Source organism: Nyctereutes procyonoides, unplaced genomic scaffold (genome assembly GCF_905146905.1).
Source record: "Nyctereutes procyonoides isolate TBG_1078 unplaced genomic scaffold, NYPRO_anot_genome, whole genome shotgun sequence".
Classification (NCBI taxonomy): Eukaryota; Metazoa; Chordata; class Mammalia; order Carnivora; family Canidae; genus Nyctereutes; species Nyctereutes procyonoides.
The window spans coordinates 24,809,872-24,829,866 of NW_026575146.1; the positions used below are offsets into that span (position 1 = coordinate 24,809,872).

The 19,995-nt window shown below is 36.0% G+C and overlaps 1 protein-coding gene across 4 annotated transcripts in view; it reads right to left on the reverse strand.

Annotated features, from left to right (window-relative positions):
* The window catches only part of CEP85L (centrosomal protein 85 like), a 176,919-nt gene that overhangs the window by 121,757 nt on the left and 35,167 nt on the right, over positions 1-19,995 (reverse strand). For all 4 annotated transcript variants that reach the window (XR_008662582.1, XM_055311341.1, XM_055311340.1 and 1 more), the window contains exon 3: positions 5,417-6,204. Coding sequence is in view for 3 of the 4 variants with exons in the window: in XM_055311340.1 (XP_055167315.1) it covers positions 5,417-6,204 (788 nt within the window). In the remaining variant the exon portion in view is untranslated. The remainder of the gene's footprint in view (positions 1-5,416; positions 6,205-19,995) is intronic.

Consider the following 19,995-nt stretch of genomic DNA (forward strand, 5'->3'; position numbering starts at 1 on the left):
GGTTAAAAATGTTTTCATTCTTTTATCATGTTAGACAAAAAACAAGTCCTATAAGTCATTTTATCAAATTTTTATTTACACTCTTGATTTATATAAATTTTTCACCAAAATATGTTGAAATCATTAGGTGCAAATATCTTGGCTGATCAAGCCCCATCATGATTTAAATGGGGTACAAAATTTTATTTTTCTCTTTTTAATGACTGCAACCCAGAACTTAGTAACATCCTAGGAAATAAAAGAGAAAAAAGGACAAACAACTTCATCAATAAAGAGACCATTTCTTCACTACTGCCTGAAAGATGCGCCGTGAGCTTACAGGACCTCCAATGGATACTGCTGTGTGTTGAGGGACACACTTTCCATTCCCCTTCCCTACCCCTCTACTCCCCCAAGAAAAGAAATAAAAGAGGGACGTGGTACAGGAAACAACAGATGCTGGTAAGAAAGTAAACAAAGGGGGAACCCCCTTTTACTCTTGGTAGGAATGCAAGCTAGTGCAGCCACTCTGGAAAATATTATAGAGGTTCCTCAAAAAGCTGAAAATAGGGCAGCCCTGGTGGCTCAGCGGTTTGGCGCCACCTTCAGCCCAGGGTGTGATCCTGGAGACCTGGGATCGAGTCCCACATCGGGCTCCCTCTGCCTGCTTCTCTGGGAGAGAAGCCTGCTTCTCCCTCTGCCTGTGTCTCTGACTCTCCCTCTCTCTCTCTCTCCCTCTCTCTGTCTCTCATGAATAAATAAATAAAATCTTAAAAAAAAAGCTGAAAATAGAGCTACCCTATGACCCAGCAAGTACACTACTAGGGATTTACCCAAAGGATATAACATAGTGATCTGAAGGTGCACCTGCACCCCAATGTTTATAGCAGCAATGTCCACAATAGCCAAACTACAGAAACAGACCAGATGTCCAACATCAGATTAATGGATAAAGAAGAGATGGTATGTATACACACAAACACACACACACAATGGAATACTACTCAGCCATCAAAATAAATAAAATCTTGCCATTCACAACAACGTAAATAACTAGAGGGTACTATGCTAAGTGAAATAAGTTAAGCAGAGAAAGACAATTATCATATCATCTCACTCATATGTGAAATTTAAGAAATAAAACAGAAAATCATAGGGGAAGAGAGGAAAAAATAAGACGAAATTAGAGACAGACAAACCAGAAGAGACTCAATCACTGGAAACAAACTGAGGGTCTCTGGAGGGGTAGGGGGAGGGTGGGGTAACTGGGTGATGGACATTAAGGAGGGCATGTGATGTAATGGAGCACTGGGGTAGTCTATAAAATCGATGAATCACTGACCTCTACTTCTGTAACTAACAGTACATTATATGTTAATTCACTGAATTTAAATACTTTTGAAAAAGAGGGACATGGTAAGGGATACATTCTTGCCAAAGAGAAGACAAGACTGTTATCTGTCCTTCTCTTCTGTCATAGTCCTTCTTTGAGTCAGAGAGCTTTTGGGGAGGGTGGGAGAAGAGGGGGTGACACTGAACAGAGGAAAGACTCAAAGACAGTTTGCACAAGGAGGTCTATATTCTAGCCATCTGAAGGCAGTAGAAGGCCTCTCTTCATTCACAAAAGAAAATGTTTCAGAGTAGTACACTACCTGCACTCTAGCTGAGTTAGTGAAATCATGGGAATCAAGGAACAGCATGAGCATGAGACTCTGAGGCTGACTCAATAATTATTCCTAAGAAGAGCAAAACTTCCACATTATCATATTAATCTTTGGAGGGAGAAAAGCTGGGAAAGCAACTCTGCAGATCAAATGAGATGAAACACTAGAGAGCTACAAAGTTCTATATAAAGCTATGGTGGTGTTAGACTGTGACTCTCAGCCAAATTCCTTTCCTTAGTTGTAAAAAGAGGGGTTTCTTTCATGGTGAGAGTTTAGCAGTTATGCTTGAAAATCATACACATTCTCACAATTTATCAGATGGGCTGATCCTTATTATAGCTTCTCTGTTACATAAAAATTAGACTAAAAGGAAGTCAAGTTTTTAAAGTCTTTAGAAACAACTAAGATGAGAACTTTTATAATAAAGACAGCAGTTGGAAGCTACAAGGAGAAGGTATTTAAGAATTTTTTCCTGTAGCAGTCCAAGAAGGGAATGAGAAGAGATCATTTAAACATAGCAACTGAAGTGTCTAAGTTTTCTTTACCTGGTTTTATCTTTCTACTACAACACTTAACACTACAAAGAGACGATCCCAAATACAGTTCATCAAAAAGTAGGACATCCCAGGGTGTGTGCAAATGGCCTCTAGTAGCCTTCTTCCTGTACCATGTACTAGGGAGAAAATTTAAAAATAAATTTGGGGCCACCTGGATGGCTTAGTGGGTTAATAGCATTTGCCTTCAGCTCAGGTCATGATCCCAGGGTTCTGGGATCGAGTCCTTAATCAGGCTCCCTGTCTGACAGGGAGTCTGCTTCTCCCTCTATCCCTCCCCCTTGTTTGTGCATTTGCTCTCTCTGTCTCTAATGCAATCAATCATCAATCAATCATTTGGCTCCATAGTGCACCTCTAAGCTTCCTATCCTCTCTGCATTGCTTCAAGATTGGGAAAAACTTCATTTACAACAGAAGGTTTTCCAAGCAGAATGAAAGAAATTAGTACTTACTCCTTTAAATTCATCCAATTTTCTCAGTTACCTTTCTATCACACCTACTTCAAGGTGGAATAGTATTATTCAGCACCCCATGGACAACTACAGTTCTGTGCAAAAATACCAACTGGAGAAAAAAAAACCGCCTGATCTCTCTTCTCCTATAATCACAAAGCATTTGAGAACTAAAATGTAACAGTATTTTAAAAATTAGGGGGGATCCCTGGGTGGTGCAGCGGTTTAGTGCCTGCCTTTGGCCCAGGGCGCGATCCTGGAGACCCGGGATCGAATCCCACGTCGGGCTCCCGTGCATGGAGCCTGCTTCTCCCTCTGCCTGTGTCTCTGCCTCTCTCTCTCTCTCTCTCTCTCTGTGTGACTATCATAAATAAATAAAAAATTTAAAAAAATAAAAATAATAAAGGTCTTAACTCACACACACCTTTAAAAAAAATAAAATAAAAATTAGGTATCCAATCTTTCAATCATTTAAACTGATAAATCACAAATCTGGTTAAATTGCTCTTTTCTGGGACGCCTGGGTGGCTCAGCAGTTGGGCATCTGCCTTTGGTTCAGGGTGTGATCCCCAGATCCGGAATCAAGTCCCGCATCAGGCTCCTTGCAGGGAGCCTGCTTCTCCCTCTGCCTGTGTCTCTGCCTCTCTCTGTCTCTCATGAATAAATAAATAAAATCTTAAAAAAATAAAATAAATTTCTTTTTCTGATTTGTAATTCAGACATCATAATAATGCTTGTTTGGTTATGCGGTTTTTATGCATAATTAAGATTGTTCAGTACTGTGCCCCACACAAGAATAAGGAAGGCACATGAGATGAGTTAAGGATTCCCCTATGAATGTAGCACACTGGGGTGCATATATGTTTCAGGACTCAGAGTTGTAAAGTTCCTAGATCAGTGATCTCCTTACTCTTTCATAGAATACATTCCTTTAATCTTCACTATTTTTTATTAGTAATAGTAATGAATAGTAATTTTAAATATTTTCTCTAAGAAAAATTTTACAATTTCTGAAAGCATTAGTTTCAGAAATTTCTGGTAGTAAAAATTGGATGGTAAGATTTACAAAAATTTCTACAGATAATTGCTTCCCTAGCTAAAATGAGTTATGGAAATGATCTTGGAATAGAAAATGTTTCCAGATCAAGAAATGTACACATTACATGTTACTTTAGGTGCTACGCACCACTTTTATTTATATGTGGTATTTTATAAAGTGCTTCCTCAGACTGATTAATAAATCTTGATAACCAACTTCATCTTTTTAAAATAAGTACATTTCTGCTTATAAACCTACATACATTTCAGACACCACCGAAACTTTAAAAATGTCGTTAGTTTCCACCTTCTCATTTCATAGATGAACAAATGAGAAGACATGCAGATGGCAAACAGACACATGAAAAGGTTCTCAACATCACTATCAGGGAAATGCAAGTCAAAACCACAATGAGGTATCACCTGACACCAGTTAGAATGGTCATTATAAAAAAGGCAAGAGATAACAAGTGTTGGCAAGGATGTGGAGAAGAGACAACCCTTGTGCACTATTGGTGGGAATATAAATTGGTGCAACCACTATGGAAAACAGTAATAGGGGGTTCCTCAAAAAATTAAAAATAGTACTATCATATGATCCAGCAGTTCCCCTTCTGGGCATTTATCTGAAAAAATGAAAACACTAACCCAAAAAGATACATGCACTGCCATGTCCACTGCAGCACTATTTACAACAGCCAAGAGATGAAAGCAACCTAAGTGCCCATTGAGAAATAAATGAACAAAGAAAATGTGGTGTATATGTACAAAGGAGTATTATTCAGTTGTAACAAGATGAAATCTTGCCATTTGTGACAATATAAATGTACTTTGAGGGCATTATGATAAGTCAAATAAATCCAACAAAGACAAATACTGTATCATCTCATTTATATATAGAATCTTTAAAAAGAAATAAATAACAGAGAATTGACTGGTGGTTGCCAGGGGCTGAAGTGGGCAAAATAGGTGAAGGAAGTCAAAAGATACAAATTTCCAGTTATAAAATAAGTCACAAGAATGCAAGTACAACATGACTATCGTTAATAATACTGTATTATATATCTGCAAGTTGCAAAAAGATAAAAATTTTTTAAGTTATCACAAGGAAAAAAAAATTTGAAACTATGTACAGTGATGGACATTAAACAGACCAGACTTAGACTTACTGTGATCATTTCACAAAACAAACATATATCAAATCATTATGTTGTAGAACTGAAACTAATGTAATATTCTATGTCCATTATATTTCAATTAAAAAAAGAATAGGAAAAGAAACTGAGGCCCAGAGAAATTAAGTATTAAATGGTAGGTAGAAAATCATCCAGATTCTGAATCTTATAGAAACAGAAACATATTCCAAGACTCACACTCCCCAAGTTTATGTTCTATTATATCACACCAGTTCCTCTATCTGCTTCAAATTTCTTTTAACTTAGTAAGTTTTGCTTTATTTTTATGCTCACTTAACAAATGAGAAAGAAAGTAAAGACTAAGAAGGTACAAGATTTTTAAGCTTTCATGTTAATCAGCCTCAAAGATGTTTCAACTTTTATCAAACAGTACTTTGGGAGTTTACACCACTTATGCTTAGTAACTTGCAGGAAAAAAAGGAAAGGAAAACAATCTGTGCCTAAGGACACACTGTCCCTATGCTTATAGCAAGTGCGCTACTGTTCTCATAACATCCACTGGAGGGAAGCAAACACTAGATTTTGAACCTTACCTGCATTGGTGTTTCATTTTCTTGTCGAAACTCTTCAATTTGCTGCTGTTGCCAAGGAGCTAAACTGTAAGAATCCTCTGTAGTTCTACTTTCCAATGGGTTTGTCCGCAACTGCTCCGTAAGCCACATCTGTGTCCTCACAGAAGGCTGAATGGGAACTCCACCTACTGCCTGTTGACCCAGCATTAAATATTTCGGAGGTTCAAAGGCCTCTGCACTTGTCATAATGGGCTTGCTTTCAGGTAAGGCACTGTATGTCATGTCTAAGGTCTGTCTCCTAAGAGTGGAGGAAGAAGCTCTAAAGTCCTCTTTGCTACAGGTCTCAAATTTATATTTGCAGTCCAGAGTTGAAGATCGTTTTTTATTTATTTCCTTGTCCTCTAGCTTAAGCATCTCCATACTATCATGTAAGCAGCTAGGCCCAATTGTTCTTAGTTGTGATGTTAAAACCTTGGCTCTCCCTGTCTTTTCCAAACCACTCCTTGATTCATCAGCATGTACAACGCCACCCTGGTTGCAGTTATCTGGGGCAGTGAGTTTGGATAAAGATGACCATTTCCGGAGGGGCCGGAAGTCCTTCATGTCTAGTGAAGAGTCTTGCTCCCCTCTACTATGGCTTCCCAATGTTTGCATGAGACTTGTACTCCATTTTGAGCCATCTGACATCAATGATTCCCTATGTTTGGAAACTGAAGCACTGGAGTTAGACGGCATGACATGGGCAGTAGGAAGAGTAACCAATGATCGACTAGGCTTAAAAGATAATGTGCCACTTGAAGTTGAATGATCTGGAAAGAGAAAAGATGTCAAATTAGATATAATTAACAGGAAAAAAATGAGGCTAAATGCAAAATGCCACAACAAATATCTGAATTATGGCTTCCCAGCAGAAGTTTCTCAGAGACACTTTATCAAAATGAGGCTATTATTATCATGTCTATCTGAAACAAATGGATACATAATGAAATATACACCCGTTTACCATCTACTTATAAATGACAAACAGCTAGAAATCAGGTTTACAGTCACCCCATTTAATCTAATTATTGAGATTTTTTCTTTTTTTAAGAAAAATCCATCTCCCCACTGAGAGGTTTTATTCATTATCTAGCACCTTCACCTCAGAAAAAGCTCTACTAGAAAATGGTATTTTTCACCATCTTTCCTAAACTGCAAATCTATGCCACATCTAAACATTTTAGCACCTCCCCAAACTCTAATTCAAATCAGAAATATGGGTAAAAGAGATCCTGCAATAATGGAATATAATTAGAAAGCATTCTAGCAATATACTTGCAGATAGAGCAATTCCTCCATTCCTAGATTCTGTTAAATGGCATCATCAATGGTATGTTTCCCAATCTAGAACTCCTGGAGTCTACTTAGACTATTTTTCTCTGCATGTCACAAAACCCCTAAGTTGTAAAGCTTTCACTTCTGAAATGATGACATAGCTATTGCATTAGGTCAAACCTTTACATATTCTTCCTCTACACACAGTAACAGTTTTAATAGACTCCATGGAAACCCAAAGCACAAATAAAGACCTCTATATTATGAACTTACCATCAAGTGACAAATTATTATCAAATGAATCAAATTAAAATTAAAGATTATAAATCTTTATCAGAGGACACTTCAAAAGGAGATAGCAATCAAAAATGTGAGGGGAAAGGGGTGAGTGGTAAAAGGCAACTTTCACAGTTTATTCTTTACTTTTCCATACTGTTTGGCTCATACTAGAATTTAGTACTACCTGTGAGGTTTCATAATGTCTTAAAGAAATAATAAAATAATGTGGAAAGAAATGATGAAAAAACCATATGAAAAATTAGATGAGAAAGAGCCAGGTAGACTAATTCAAACAAAGAAAACCCAGTATTTGCACAGAATTTATTCACTTGGAGGTGAAGAAAAAAAATATTACAGATGGAAGAATACAAGCGAAAGTATTAGAGTGACCATTTATCATGTTTAAGCTTCTCATCAACTTGTGCAAAATCTTTTTATACTCAGAAAATTCCCACATTTATAAGTCTAATTTCCCAAAATTAATTTCAGACCTCAAATTCCCAACATAATCTGCAACTGTGGTGCAGATATTCAGAAGCACTACCTGTACAGGATATTTCAGTTTAGAAGCAAGTCACATTAGAAAATGGCTCTGTATGGAGCTACCATTCTGGCTGGTACAGGCAACAGCAGAGGTATTAGCCTTCCACAGTGGCAGCACCAGCAGCAGCCAATCAAGTTCTAGCCCAGAGTGGCAGCAAATGGACAATACTGGTACTTGGTGGAGCTGGAGAAGTGAGAGTTCTCACAGGTGATTTGAGGCATATTGTCTGTAAGTTTAGCTTTAAGCCCAGTTCTCCAGCCTTCCTCCCAAATTCTATGAGGTACTCAACACCCTTAAATAAATTCATCTGCTCAGTCATTTAGCTTCTTCTGCTGATTAAGAACACTAACTGAACCAACCATGAAGCCAAAAGAATGTAACTCTCAAAAGAAAAAAAAAATTATCCAATTTATCTGCTATATGTAGTATCAAGAAAAGTGGCTCAAAGGAGGAAATTAACATTTAGAAAAGTTAAGTATATTGCTCAAGATCATATAGCAAGTAAGGTCAGATACTTAACACCAATGGCCATGCCACTAGGGTAGTTGGGGTGGGACTTTACCCTGCTCCACACATCCAATCCCCATCAGACCCAATACACAATCTAAAGAAAGAAAAATCTTTTCTATGCAAACTCTGCTTCAGAAAAATGTGCTTGATTCTCTCACCCCCTTTCCAATCAGTCTGCCACATCTGAGATCATACTGTACAGAAACTCAAGAAATGAGAGTGCTCTGCATTATGTCATATTGCATACAAACAAAAGAACATGGGAATACAAATTTGAGCCACTGAATACAAAGACTAGTATACACTAGATACTGCATCATAGCAAGCAGACTAAATTTTTTAAACAGGAAAAAAATTGCTCATGGTAATTTTTGAAAGGTAAAGATGAAACAGAATTATATGTCTTTAAATGTTCCAATAAGGAAAGAGCCTAGCTCCACTCAGCAAGAAATGTGATATCACTGAAAGTACCCAAAGGAGTAATATGATTAAAACCATACTTAAAATAATTATTCCTATAACAGCATGGAGGATAAATAAAAGCAAAATGATTGGCAACAGGATTTACAGATTATGGTAATCAATAGAAAAAAATAAGGGAATATGCTACTGAAGGTCAGTTCTATTTATTTATTTATCTATTTTATTTATTTATTTATGTTATTTATGATAGTCACAGAGAGAGAGAGAGAGAGAGAGAGAGAGAGAGAGAGAGAGGCAGAGACACAGGCAGAGGGAGAAGCAGGCTCCATGCACCGGGAACCCGACGTGGGATTCGATCCCGGGTCTCCAGGATCGCACCCTGGGCCAAAGGCAGGTGCTAAACCGCTGCGCCACCCAGGGATCCCTGAAGGTCAGTTCTAAATAGAAATAGGACAAATGTCCTAAAATCTACGAAATATCCATATTATTATAGTATTACATCTATATACCAACTATGTAAGTGTGTGCATATGCCTATACACGTTTGTGTTACTATTACTAAAGGAGTTATTTGTATTAAAATAATCAAATATCTTTAAAAAGAAATAAATTTGAAATTTTCATTTTTTTACTTTTAAAAACATTCTAATAAGTAAACTGTAAAGGTTAAGTGTAATAGTTTTAAAATTAGTCTTTTTAGAATCAAATCCTGTCTCTACCACTTAATGGCATGTGTTCACACAACTTATTTAACCTCTTTGCATCATAGTACCCTCATCCATAAAGTGAATAGGACAGTGAAGATTAAATGAAAAAATAGACATAAAGGACTCAGAAGAATTTCTTACACAAAGCAAAATGTTTGTTATTATTACACCACTGAAAAAGCTAAGTAAACATCATTCTGTCACATAACAAAGACTAAATATCCATACTATACAAGGAACTCCAATAAATTAAAAACAAAACAAAAACAAAACCTAGGGGATCCCTGGGTGGCTCAGTGGTTTAGTGCCTGCCTTCAGCCCAGGATGTGATCCTGGAGTCCTGGGATCGAGTCCCACGTCGGGCTCCCAGTATGGAGCCTGCCTGCTTCTCCCTCTGCCTCTCTATGTCTGTCATGAATAAATAAGATCTCTTTAAAACAAAACAAAACAAAACAGAAAAACCTAACAACCCAAATTTAAAGCAAAGGAAATCAGAAAGTAAATCACAAGAAATGCAAATAAAGAATACATGTTTTAAAAAAATAAATTAAAAAAAAAAAAAAAGGTCTTCAGGACACCCAGGTGGCTCAGTCATTTAAGTGTCTGCCTTCAGCTCAGGTCATGATCCTGTGTCCTGGGATTCAGCCCCAGGACAGGCTCCCCGTAGGGAGCCTGCTTCTCACTCTCCCTCTGCCCTTCCTCCCTGCTCATGTTCACTCTCTTCCTCTTCTCAAATAAATAAAATCTTTTTTAAAAAGTTCAAACTCGGGTTGTGGGGCTGGGGCCTCACTTCCCCTCCACCCCCCTCCCCTGGTCCCCTATCCCTGGGGCCGTTTGTTAAAAAAGAGTAATAAAAGGATTAAAAAAAAAAAAGTTCAAACTCATTAATAGTTAAAAGTGTGTTCCCTAGCCTACTCAGAAGACATCCTGTAACATCCTACAATGATGAAAAAATAAATTGTTATAGCCTTTGACAGCAGAAGCAAACTGTTTGTATATATCAATATTTAAAATATGCAAGTATATAAGCAAATACATGTAAATATATATTCATGAGCATTCATCTAAATATATGTATATTTAGATGTATTCATGAAAGAATACATCTAAAACTTAATAAATAGAGGTATATCCCTCATCATGGAAAAAGGAGAAAGATGGTTTCATATTTTACTTTCTACAATGTCTTATTTTAATTTCTTTTCAAGGATCACAGTCTTATCATTTGGTCAAACTATTGCAAAGATGTTTTGTGACCTCAAAGAGTTTAAAATATCTCAAATAACACTGTTACTTAAGTATGAATAATGTATCAGGTGACTGTCTCACTTTCCATGTCACAGCTGAAACCTCTAAGACCAGAGGATCACCAGTGTTAGGTGCTACTTGTATCTGATAATGTGCTACTTTTCTGTCTACCTTTGCGAGCTCAATACTTCCCAAATGCATGGAAAATAAATAATTGGTGATAAAAACCAATTCTACACCAGACTAGTATTTCCTCCTACGAATCTGAAAATATGATATATGTTATTAAAGAACATTACACTGAGAACAGAATTTATTCCAAAAAGTCACCTGAATTTCCATGTAGGATTGGAGCCCTACTCTAAGAGATCCTGATTCAGTTAGAGAGGGGACCAGGAAATACCACAGTAGAGTAAGGGATTCTCTGTTCTATTCACTACAACATCCTTCCATCTGGGTCTGATTCCAGTTCTAAAGCCTTCGAGCTTAAATATCCCAAGTTCATCATCATCAGTATCTGTGTTCTTGTGTACAGACTGATTTACTATGACTTTCAGAATACAGTTTAAGGATTAAAGCCTAGTCTATTCACACACATAAGCACATACATATACATGCATATACAACAGGAAATAATGAAGAAAAAACTAAGTATCTGATAGTATGAATATCTAGAACAAGGACCATTATATCTCAAAGACGAGTCCAGAAAATATTTAATCTTAACACCTTAAAAATTCTATTTTGTCCTAATGGAACAGGTCAATTAGAGGTAGATGCAATGCAATTCCTAATGTTCTTTATTATACTAATTGTAGCCACAAATCCCAAATGCAAGTTATTACAATGGCATTTGGCCCACATCTAAGTTACCACAGTGAAATCTGAAACCAGCAGAGGGTAGTCCTTTTAAAAACCAGAGGACAGGGTCTATAGCATTCACAGAGAGCATAGTACAGCTAATGGTTTCAGACAGAAAATTTTGGTTTGCAAGGGAAAAACATAAGAGGAGGACTTCACTGTAAACCTGATAATACAAGTAAATAATATTTAAGATAAATATTTTGAATTCTGAACAAAATCCCAACCTTTTGTTTGTCATGTTATTATCTAGCAATGGATGAATACATTGATTCTTTTTTTTTTTCTTAAAGATTTTATTTCTTTATTCATGAGAGACACAGAGAGAGAGACTTAGGCAGGGAGCCTGATGCGGACTCAATCCCAGGACCCCAGAATCACAACCTGACCCAAAGGCAGATGCTCAACCACTGAGTGACCCAGGTGCTCCAATCTATCTTTTCTTGTATATAGTCCCTCTCTCTGTTCTATCCTTCCTAAAGTAAAAAGGAAATAAATTCAAAAAGACCACACACTCCAGACCTATATTACAATAATAAATCACAGGTCTTTACAGTTAAAAAAATTTGATCAGGAAACCATATAATCCTGTATCAAAATATCTTTATTTAAAATGCAACCACTTAGGGGCACCTGGATGGCTCATTTGGTTTAGCTTCCAACTCTTGATTTCGGCTTATGATCTCAGGGTCCATATCGAGATCCATGCTAGGCAGGGAGGCTGCTTAATTAAGATTCTCTCTCTCTCTGTACCCCTCAACTCACACATGTTATCAATCTCTCAAAAAAAAATTAAAAATGATAAACTGTAACTGTTTAATGTATTTATCAGTCAATACAAAATTTTATAAAAAACACGTTTATATAAAAATTTTAACTCCAATCCAAAGATAATTAAGTTTAATAGAACACCATGATACCTTTTTTTCAATTAAGTTTCATACACCATGATTTTTTTCCCTCCTGCCAAAGCTGTAATTACATCAGAAAAAAAAATATTTTATGCCACAACCTCCTTTTTATTTAAACAAATGAAAATTTCTAAGCATTCCTGTATTTTTACAAATATTTTTAAATATTCTAAACTACATCCTGACAGGAAAAGAGCTATACAAAGAAATATGACAATAATTCAACCAAAGAATCTCCTAGGAATGTATTATATACAAGACATTGTACCGGTAAAGACAATACTAATACACTATTCACAAAAAAATGAAAAAAATTCATAAACCTCAGGGTTTACAATTCACCATTACATACACAGCTACAGAGCAAGACTAAAGTGAATCATAAGAGAACTACAAAACACCTGACAATGAGAAGTGAGCCAGAGAGAAAAGGCAGGCTACTCAGTAATTAAGAACTCTCAGGATGACAGCCAATTTCTTAACACCAATAATGGAATCCAAAAAACAGTGAAATAATATCTTTGAAGATATTAAAGGGTTAACAGTAAATAACTGGCAACTAAGAACTGTTTGGAAGGTAAGCTAGCTCTCAAGGATGAGGACAAAATATATTATCAGCTAAGCAAAAACACAGCTTATCATCAACAGACTCACTGAAAGAACTACTAAAATTCTTTTAGTTTCTTTCAGGAAGACAAATGAGTCCTGAGTTGTAAAAATAAATAAATAAATAAAAATTCTACAAAGTTGGGTTTTAACTAAACACAAGTAAATCTTAAAAAATGAGGATGATGGGATCCCTGGGTGGTGCAGCAGTTTGGCACCTGCCTCTGGCCCAGGGCGTGATCCTGGAGACTCGGGATCAAATCCCACGTCGGGCTCCCGGTGCATGGAGCCTGCTTCTCCCTCTGCCTATGTCTCTGCCTCTCTCTCTCTCTCTGTGACTATCATAAATAAATAAAAAATAAAAAAATAAAAAATAAAAAAATAAAACTTATCAAAAAAAATGAGGATGACAACTACATAAAACAATAAAACACTATCTAATTTCTGGGCTAAAAAAAGACAAAATAAAAGATTTGGCAACTATGGCATATAACTCAAAATGAAAGTGGATTCACATTACTATTTTTAAGGTCCGTATATCTGTGAGAGGAGGAGAAAGATTCTTCTTACCATTCTGGACAGTCAAGGGTTGTGTGACACCTGTATTAACAACTGAAAGGATAGGCAGACCTACAACAACTATACAGGCACAGGAAAAAGACAAAAGTTGAACCTCTACCTCATACCATCCATAAGTATTAACTCAAAATGAATCACTGGCCTAAATGTAACAGCTAAAACTAAAACTCTTAAAAAACATAGGTGTAAATATTCAAGACATTAAGTTAGGCAGTGGTTTCTTAAATAAATACCAACAGCCCAAGAAACAAAATGAAGTAAAGATAAGTTGAACTTTATTAAAAATTTTTAAAACTTGCTGCCAAAGAGACTATCCAGAAACTAAAAAGACTACCCCCAAAATGGGTTGCAAATCATTTTTAATAGTGACTTGTATCTAGGTTATATTTAAAAACTCTTACAACTCAATAAAAACACTAACGATCCGATTTAAAAGTGGATGCAGATTTGAACAGACATTTCTTCAAAGAAGATATACAAATGGGGATCCCTGGGTGGTGCAGCGGTTTGGCGCCTGTCTTTGGCCCAGGGCGCGATCCTGGAGACCCAGGATCGAATCCCACATCGGGCTCCCAGTGCATGGAGCCTGCTTCTCCCTCTGCCTGTGTCTCTGCCTCTCTCTCTCTCTCTCTCTGTGTGACTATCATAAATAAAAAAAAAAGATATACAAATGGACTTATTAAAGCATATGAAAGATACTCAACATACAGTCATCAGCGAGATACAAATCAAAACAATGAGAATACCACTTCATACCCACTAGAATAGCTATCATCAAAATGACAGATTAAAAAGTGTTGGCAAGGTTGAGGAGAAACTGAAACCCTCATACAATGCTGGTGGGAATGAAAAAAGGGACCACTGCTTAGAAAACAGTCCGGCAGTTACTCAAAATGTTAAACACTGAGTTACCATATGACCCAGCAATTCCACTCCTGGGTACATACCCAAAAGAAATGAAGATATGTTCATAGAAACATTATTCTTAATGACCCAAAGCCAAGAGAATCCAAATGTCCATTAACTCATGAAAAACTAAATCTCACAACTAAATAAGTTGTGGTACTATCCACACAATGGAATATTATATGACAATAAAAGAAATGAAGTACTCATAGATGTTATAACATGAATCTTGAAAACATGCTAAGTGAAAATCACTCACAAAGGACCACATACTGGATGATTCAATTTATTTGAATTATCTGAAACAAACAAATCCATAGAGACAGGAAAGATTAGTGGTTGCTCAGGGAAGATGAGTGACAGCTAATGGATTTCTTTTAGGAAGGCTAAAAATGTTCTAAAATTTGATCGTGGTAATAACTGCACAATAATGAGAATATATTAAAAACCATTAAATCGTACACTTTGAATGGGTAGAGTGTATGGTATGTGAATTACATCTCAATAAAGCTGTTTTTTAAAAAAACAGGTAGTATATAACTTCTTTCTGTGTGTCTCTCATGAATAAATAAAATAATAAATCTCATCAGGCAGTTTACTTACAAAGGGTTGTAAATTATTTCACTTCTGTAAAAATGTCCACAAATTAAATTAGAACTTAATCTCTTAAATTATACAATGTGATTTTTGAAAATACAAATTTTCTTAGAAACAAAATTTACTATGACAGAACAGACAAGAAATTATCCATTTATTCATCTATTTATCCTCTATCTGCTACTTTGGAGAGGTATGAAGTCATTAATCTCCCTACACTCATGGCTATGTGAACAGCCCTTCCAGGTCAGAAATACATAGGTTCATCATAAGGAACTAAAATGCACTAAATTCTGCTCAGCTTGGTCAGGTTCAAGCATTCATATCCTACCAGGTCAAGAAATAAAATAATGGAAAAAACTGAGTTAATAAATAGATGGGTGGATGGATAGATGGATGATACTGAAGAGAAAAGAGAAGTCCATAAGGACACAAAATATACCTCCAGCAAACAAACCTCCTACAAACCTACTAGAACTGTGATGCCATTATATGCCATGTTTAAGATTTTAAAATTCAAATAGTTCATTTTAAGAAATAATATAGGATCAATAAGAAAGCAAAGCAGAGATGAGGGGCAAAGGAAAAAAGGTTATTTGGTTTGCAAAGGAATGTAAACCAGAATTGTTTCTAATACTGCTGTGAAATTATTTAATCTCACAAGTAAAAAAAAAAAAAAATGTGTGCATAACCTCTGACCTACTCCCATATGCAAATGAAGAACTAAAGGCCATAAAGGTTAAATTACTTGACCAAGGACAAACCTCAAAATAGAATTCTGGTCTCCTGTTTCTCAGTCTAGTGTTACCTATAACTATCCTAAACAACACCTCACAGGGCTTCTTTCCCTCTAGTTTCTCCCTTTGGTGTACAGCTATCTTACATAGTGGGGTAAAGGCAAAGCTTTGGAGTTAGATTTGAAAACTCTCAGCTCTACTACTTGAATACCTATTGTATAACCCCAGATATATTATTTAACCCCAACTATTTTTCTACCAGTAAAAAAAAAAAAAAATACAGTTAATCATATTTTTCCTCAGGAGGATTCTATAATGAAGAATTTTTCAAATTATATATAAAATACAAAACTCTGTATTACAAAAATTTATGACAGGTATTTTTATCAATGTTAAGACTGACTAATCCACTGCAGTATCTGGAAGCAAAGTTATGGGAGTAACCATTATTACAGTCCTAAAATTTCCAGTTATGAAGTTATAAAAACATAATCTTATTCACCAATGAAATGAGTATTTATAAGCTAAAACAAAGGTTACAGATTTAAAAATGAACTAAATATTAAATATCACTTCACCTAGAAAATGGCTATTATTGTACCTAACATAATTTCTTTTATTTTATTTTATTTTATTTTATTTTATTTTATTTTTTTTATTTTACGATAGTCATACAGAGAGAGAGAGAGAGAGAGAGAGAGAAAGAAAGAGGCAGAGACACAGGCAGAGGGAGAAGCAGGCTCCATGCACCGGGAGCCCGACGTGGGATTCGATCCCAGGTCTCCAGGATCGCGTCCTGGGCCAAAAGCAGGCGCCAAACCGCTGCGCCACCCAGGGATCCCCATAATTTCTTAATTAACTGAAATAATCACGTCAATTTATGTTTATGCCTTGTATGAAGTAAATGCTCAATAATTACTACTATTATTATAATTAAAAGGTTAACAGGAGCTCTCAAACTGCTTAAAAATATTACGGAAGGTATGGGGGTAAGTAGAGAAGATATAGCCAGAATATAGCAATACCTATAAGAGCACCATGTGTCATAATTGTATAAATGTAGTGTTATGTGCATGTGGGTTTTACCATTTTTACCTTCCTTCTACTTTGATATATTATTTGGAGTTTTCTGTAAAAAATGAATAAAAAAGAAAGAAAATACCAAGAACAAAAGAATATTTTACTTCAAAATGAGGTGTTTTAAAAAAGTCTTTTGGCAAATTAAACTAATAAAACCTAGTCACTGTAATAAAATGCATAAACAAAGAAAAGATTACATCCTCCAAAATTAGTGGCTGCCTAGGGCTGGGGAAATCAGAGTGTTAGGGATGATGGCTAAGGGGAGTGGGATTTCTCTTGGGGATAATGAAAAATGTCCTAAAAGTGATAACGATGATAGATATACACTAAAAGCCACTGAATTGTACACTTTTTTTTGAAGTAGGCTCCATGCCCAGCATGGGTCTTGAACTCACAACCCTCAAGAGTCACATGCCCTACCTAACTGAGCCAGCCAGGCACCCCTGAATTACACGCTTTACATGGCTGAATTGTATGGTATGATGTGAATTCCATCTAAATAAAACTATTTAGGTAGAAAGAAGGTACTGTTTTCACCTCCCACATGTCTCCCAAATCACCTCATTTTCTCCTTTCCCCCCCTCTTTTTATGAGCAAGTCACCAAGGCTCCTAACCACAACACAAGTGGTCTCCTTGCATCCAGTTTGGTGTCCTCTGCTGTATCCCCAAGATCTCACATGTTCCAGTTTTTACCACGCTATTCTTTCAGCCTACTTTCCTCTCACCTTGTGCCCTGCCACTTCCTACTTACCTTTTTGGACCTCGGCTCAAACATTACTTCTGCCAGGGGTCTTTCACTTAATCCAGTGGAATTAGGTATGCCCATCCTACCCTGTGTACTTCATCTACCATACTGCTCCTACTTTATAATCATTTCCTATCTCTTTTCCACTAGACTTCACATAGAAAAGGAACAGAGGGAAATGTCTATTTAATTATAGCCCCCAGTACACAGTATCTCACATATGCCAGCATTCAATAAATATTGGCTATGTGAATAAATAAATGACTGAACAAGTTCTTACCTTACCAAAGCCTTTATTTCCTCATAAAATAAAGTCAATGTACCTACTGGGAGCTTTTCTGAGTTTTCGTCCTTTCTGATAAATAAATGAATATACATATGTATATATATTCATTCACTCACAGGATGACCTCAAAATTTGTATTATTAAATAGCCCTATTATTTCTTAGTAATAAAAAAAAACCTAATGAAGATACGATTAAATTGAAGTCCATTTTTATCAGTCTCTCCTTTTGAAATAAATGAGGTTAATTAGATAAGGAAATTATCTCTAATACAAATTAGCAGTTGGGAATTATTAAAGTAAAAAATTACTTAACTCCATCTGTGCCTTTTTTTCAGTAAAATATATAAATATTCTTGAAAATTAGCTCCAAATGGAGTTAGAAACTACATTTAAGAACTCAGATTTTAAAAAGATAAAAGAACTGCCTGCAAGCCTGCCTCCCAGGCTCCATGTCAGAAGGGAGAGGAAGACTGTTCTGTGGATGGTAACAACCAGTCTAAGAAAGAATGAAGTTCTTTTACTGAAAGAATACAGTTCTTTTACTGGGCCCTATACTTCAGTTTCTTCTTGCTCCTCCCTTACTTATTCAACTATGGCACCACATATAGGTTATATCTATACAAGTGCTCCATACTTTTCTTTTGAAAAAAGATTCATTTATTTTAAAGAGAGAGAGCATGAGTGGGAGGGGGAGAGGGGAGAGAGAATCTTAAGCAGACTCCATGCTGAGCACAGGGCCCGAAGTGGGACTCAATCTCATAACCATGAGATCACAACCTGAGACAAAACCAAGAGTCAGATGCTTAACTGCGCCACCCAGGCTCCCTGTCCTGCATATTTCAAAAACAACTCCCTTTCAAACTAATTTCTGTGGTAACAGCAGCTATTTACAGCTTCCAGATCTCAGCAAAGAAAACCTAGGAAGAAATTGGTGATCTGCTATTATGGCCTGTTTTACAATTTGGTGGTCTTGCAGACACATGTATTCTCATGTCACAGATCTATTTCCTACCAACCTGAATTTGACACCTCATGAAAAAATTACCACAGCTAAAATGTCATACCAAAACATTAAATTAGTACCTCAACTTCTTGTTGAATATATTGAAAAACAAAACAAAAACCTCACTTGTAGCTAGCATTATTTGAAATCTCAAAATACTATATAGCTAAATCACTCAGTCATAACTTAAGAATATTATTCTGTCCTAGAGTCCCATTTTCATCCTAAGACTTTTATATAATCCTCTTTCTCCATTTTGATATTTTCAACTCTGCAGTTCTCGAAAGATAGTAAGTTATTCAATGAATAAGTGAATGAACCTCTAAAAGCTATAGCTTGGAGAGAAAAAAAGAAAAGGTACTGCTATTTATATAATGGTCATTTATAAAACTGGATAGTTAAAAAAAACAAAAAGAAAAAATAAAACTGGATAGTTGTAATTCATAGAGCATTTATATTCTGCATTCGGTTACTCTATACTCATATGCAGATTTTAAGTTTTTAAAGACTTAAAAAAGAATACAAGTTATTTTTCAGATGATTCACAGGATACTTTGAGGATTTAGCAGTGACCAAAGAGCATCACTTGGAACATCAGTTAAAACCAAACAGTAATAAAGGGCAGAGAATAGGGTGTGAAGTAGGGGTCTGACCAGACAGTACTTAGTTTAAGGTTTGATAACTTACTTTAGTAAGGCATTGTTAAGTAATGTACCATGGAATTTAATAAAAATGATTCCATGTACTCTGATCTATACCCAATAAATTGTCTATATTTAGCATAAAGAAGTACACCTATTCAATCATGAGTATCTTTAGACAAAGAGAAATAATTACTAAGGTAAGTAATAACTCAAAATTTACTATCCCAGGTTAAATATCTGAACGGCGTAACATAAGCATAATGTTATTATTTGCAGAGAGCAGCCAAACTTTAGAAGCTTGGCTCTTTCTTCCTAAACACTCAATTTCCAACCAAATTTTATAAATGCCAGAGTGGTGCAATCATACTCTTCAACCCAGTTTACCTTCATGTGGGTACCTACTGGCCTTGCAGCAAACGATGCTCTGAGACTCCAGGGGGAATGTGCCTTCTTCTCTCCTAATTAAACCTGATGGCCTACACCTCAGACCCAAAGAGGGGAGTTCCAGTAGGAATTACTGACATAATCCCTTTTCCCTATTTCCCAACTAAGCAACAGACTTTTTGAAATTTTAGGAATTCACCAATCTAAAATCTTCCCTAACCTAACCCTTTATAC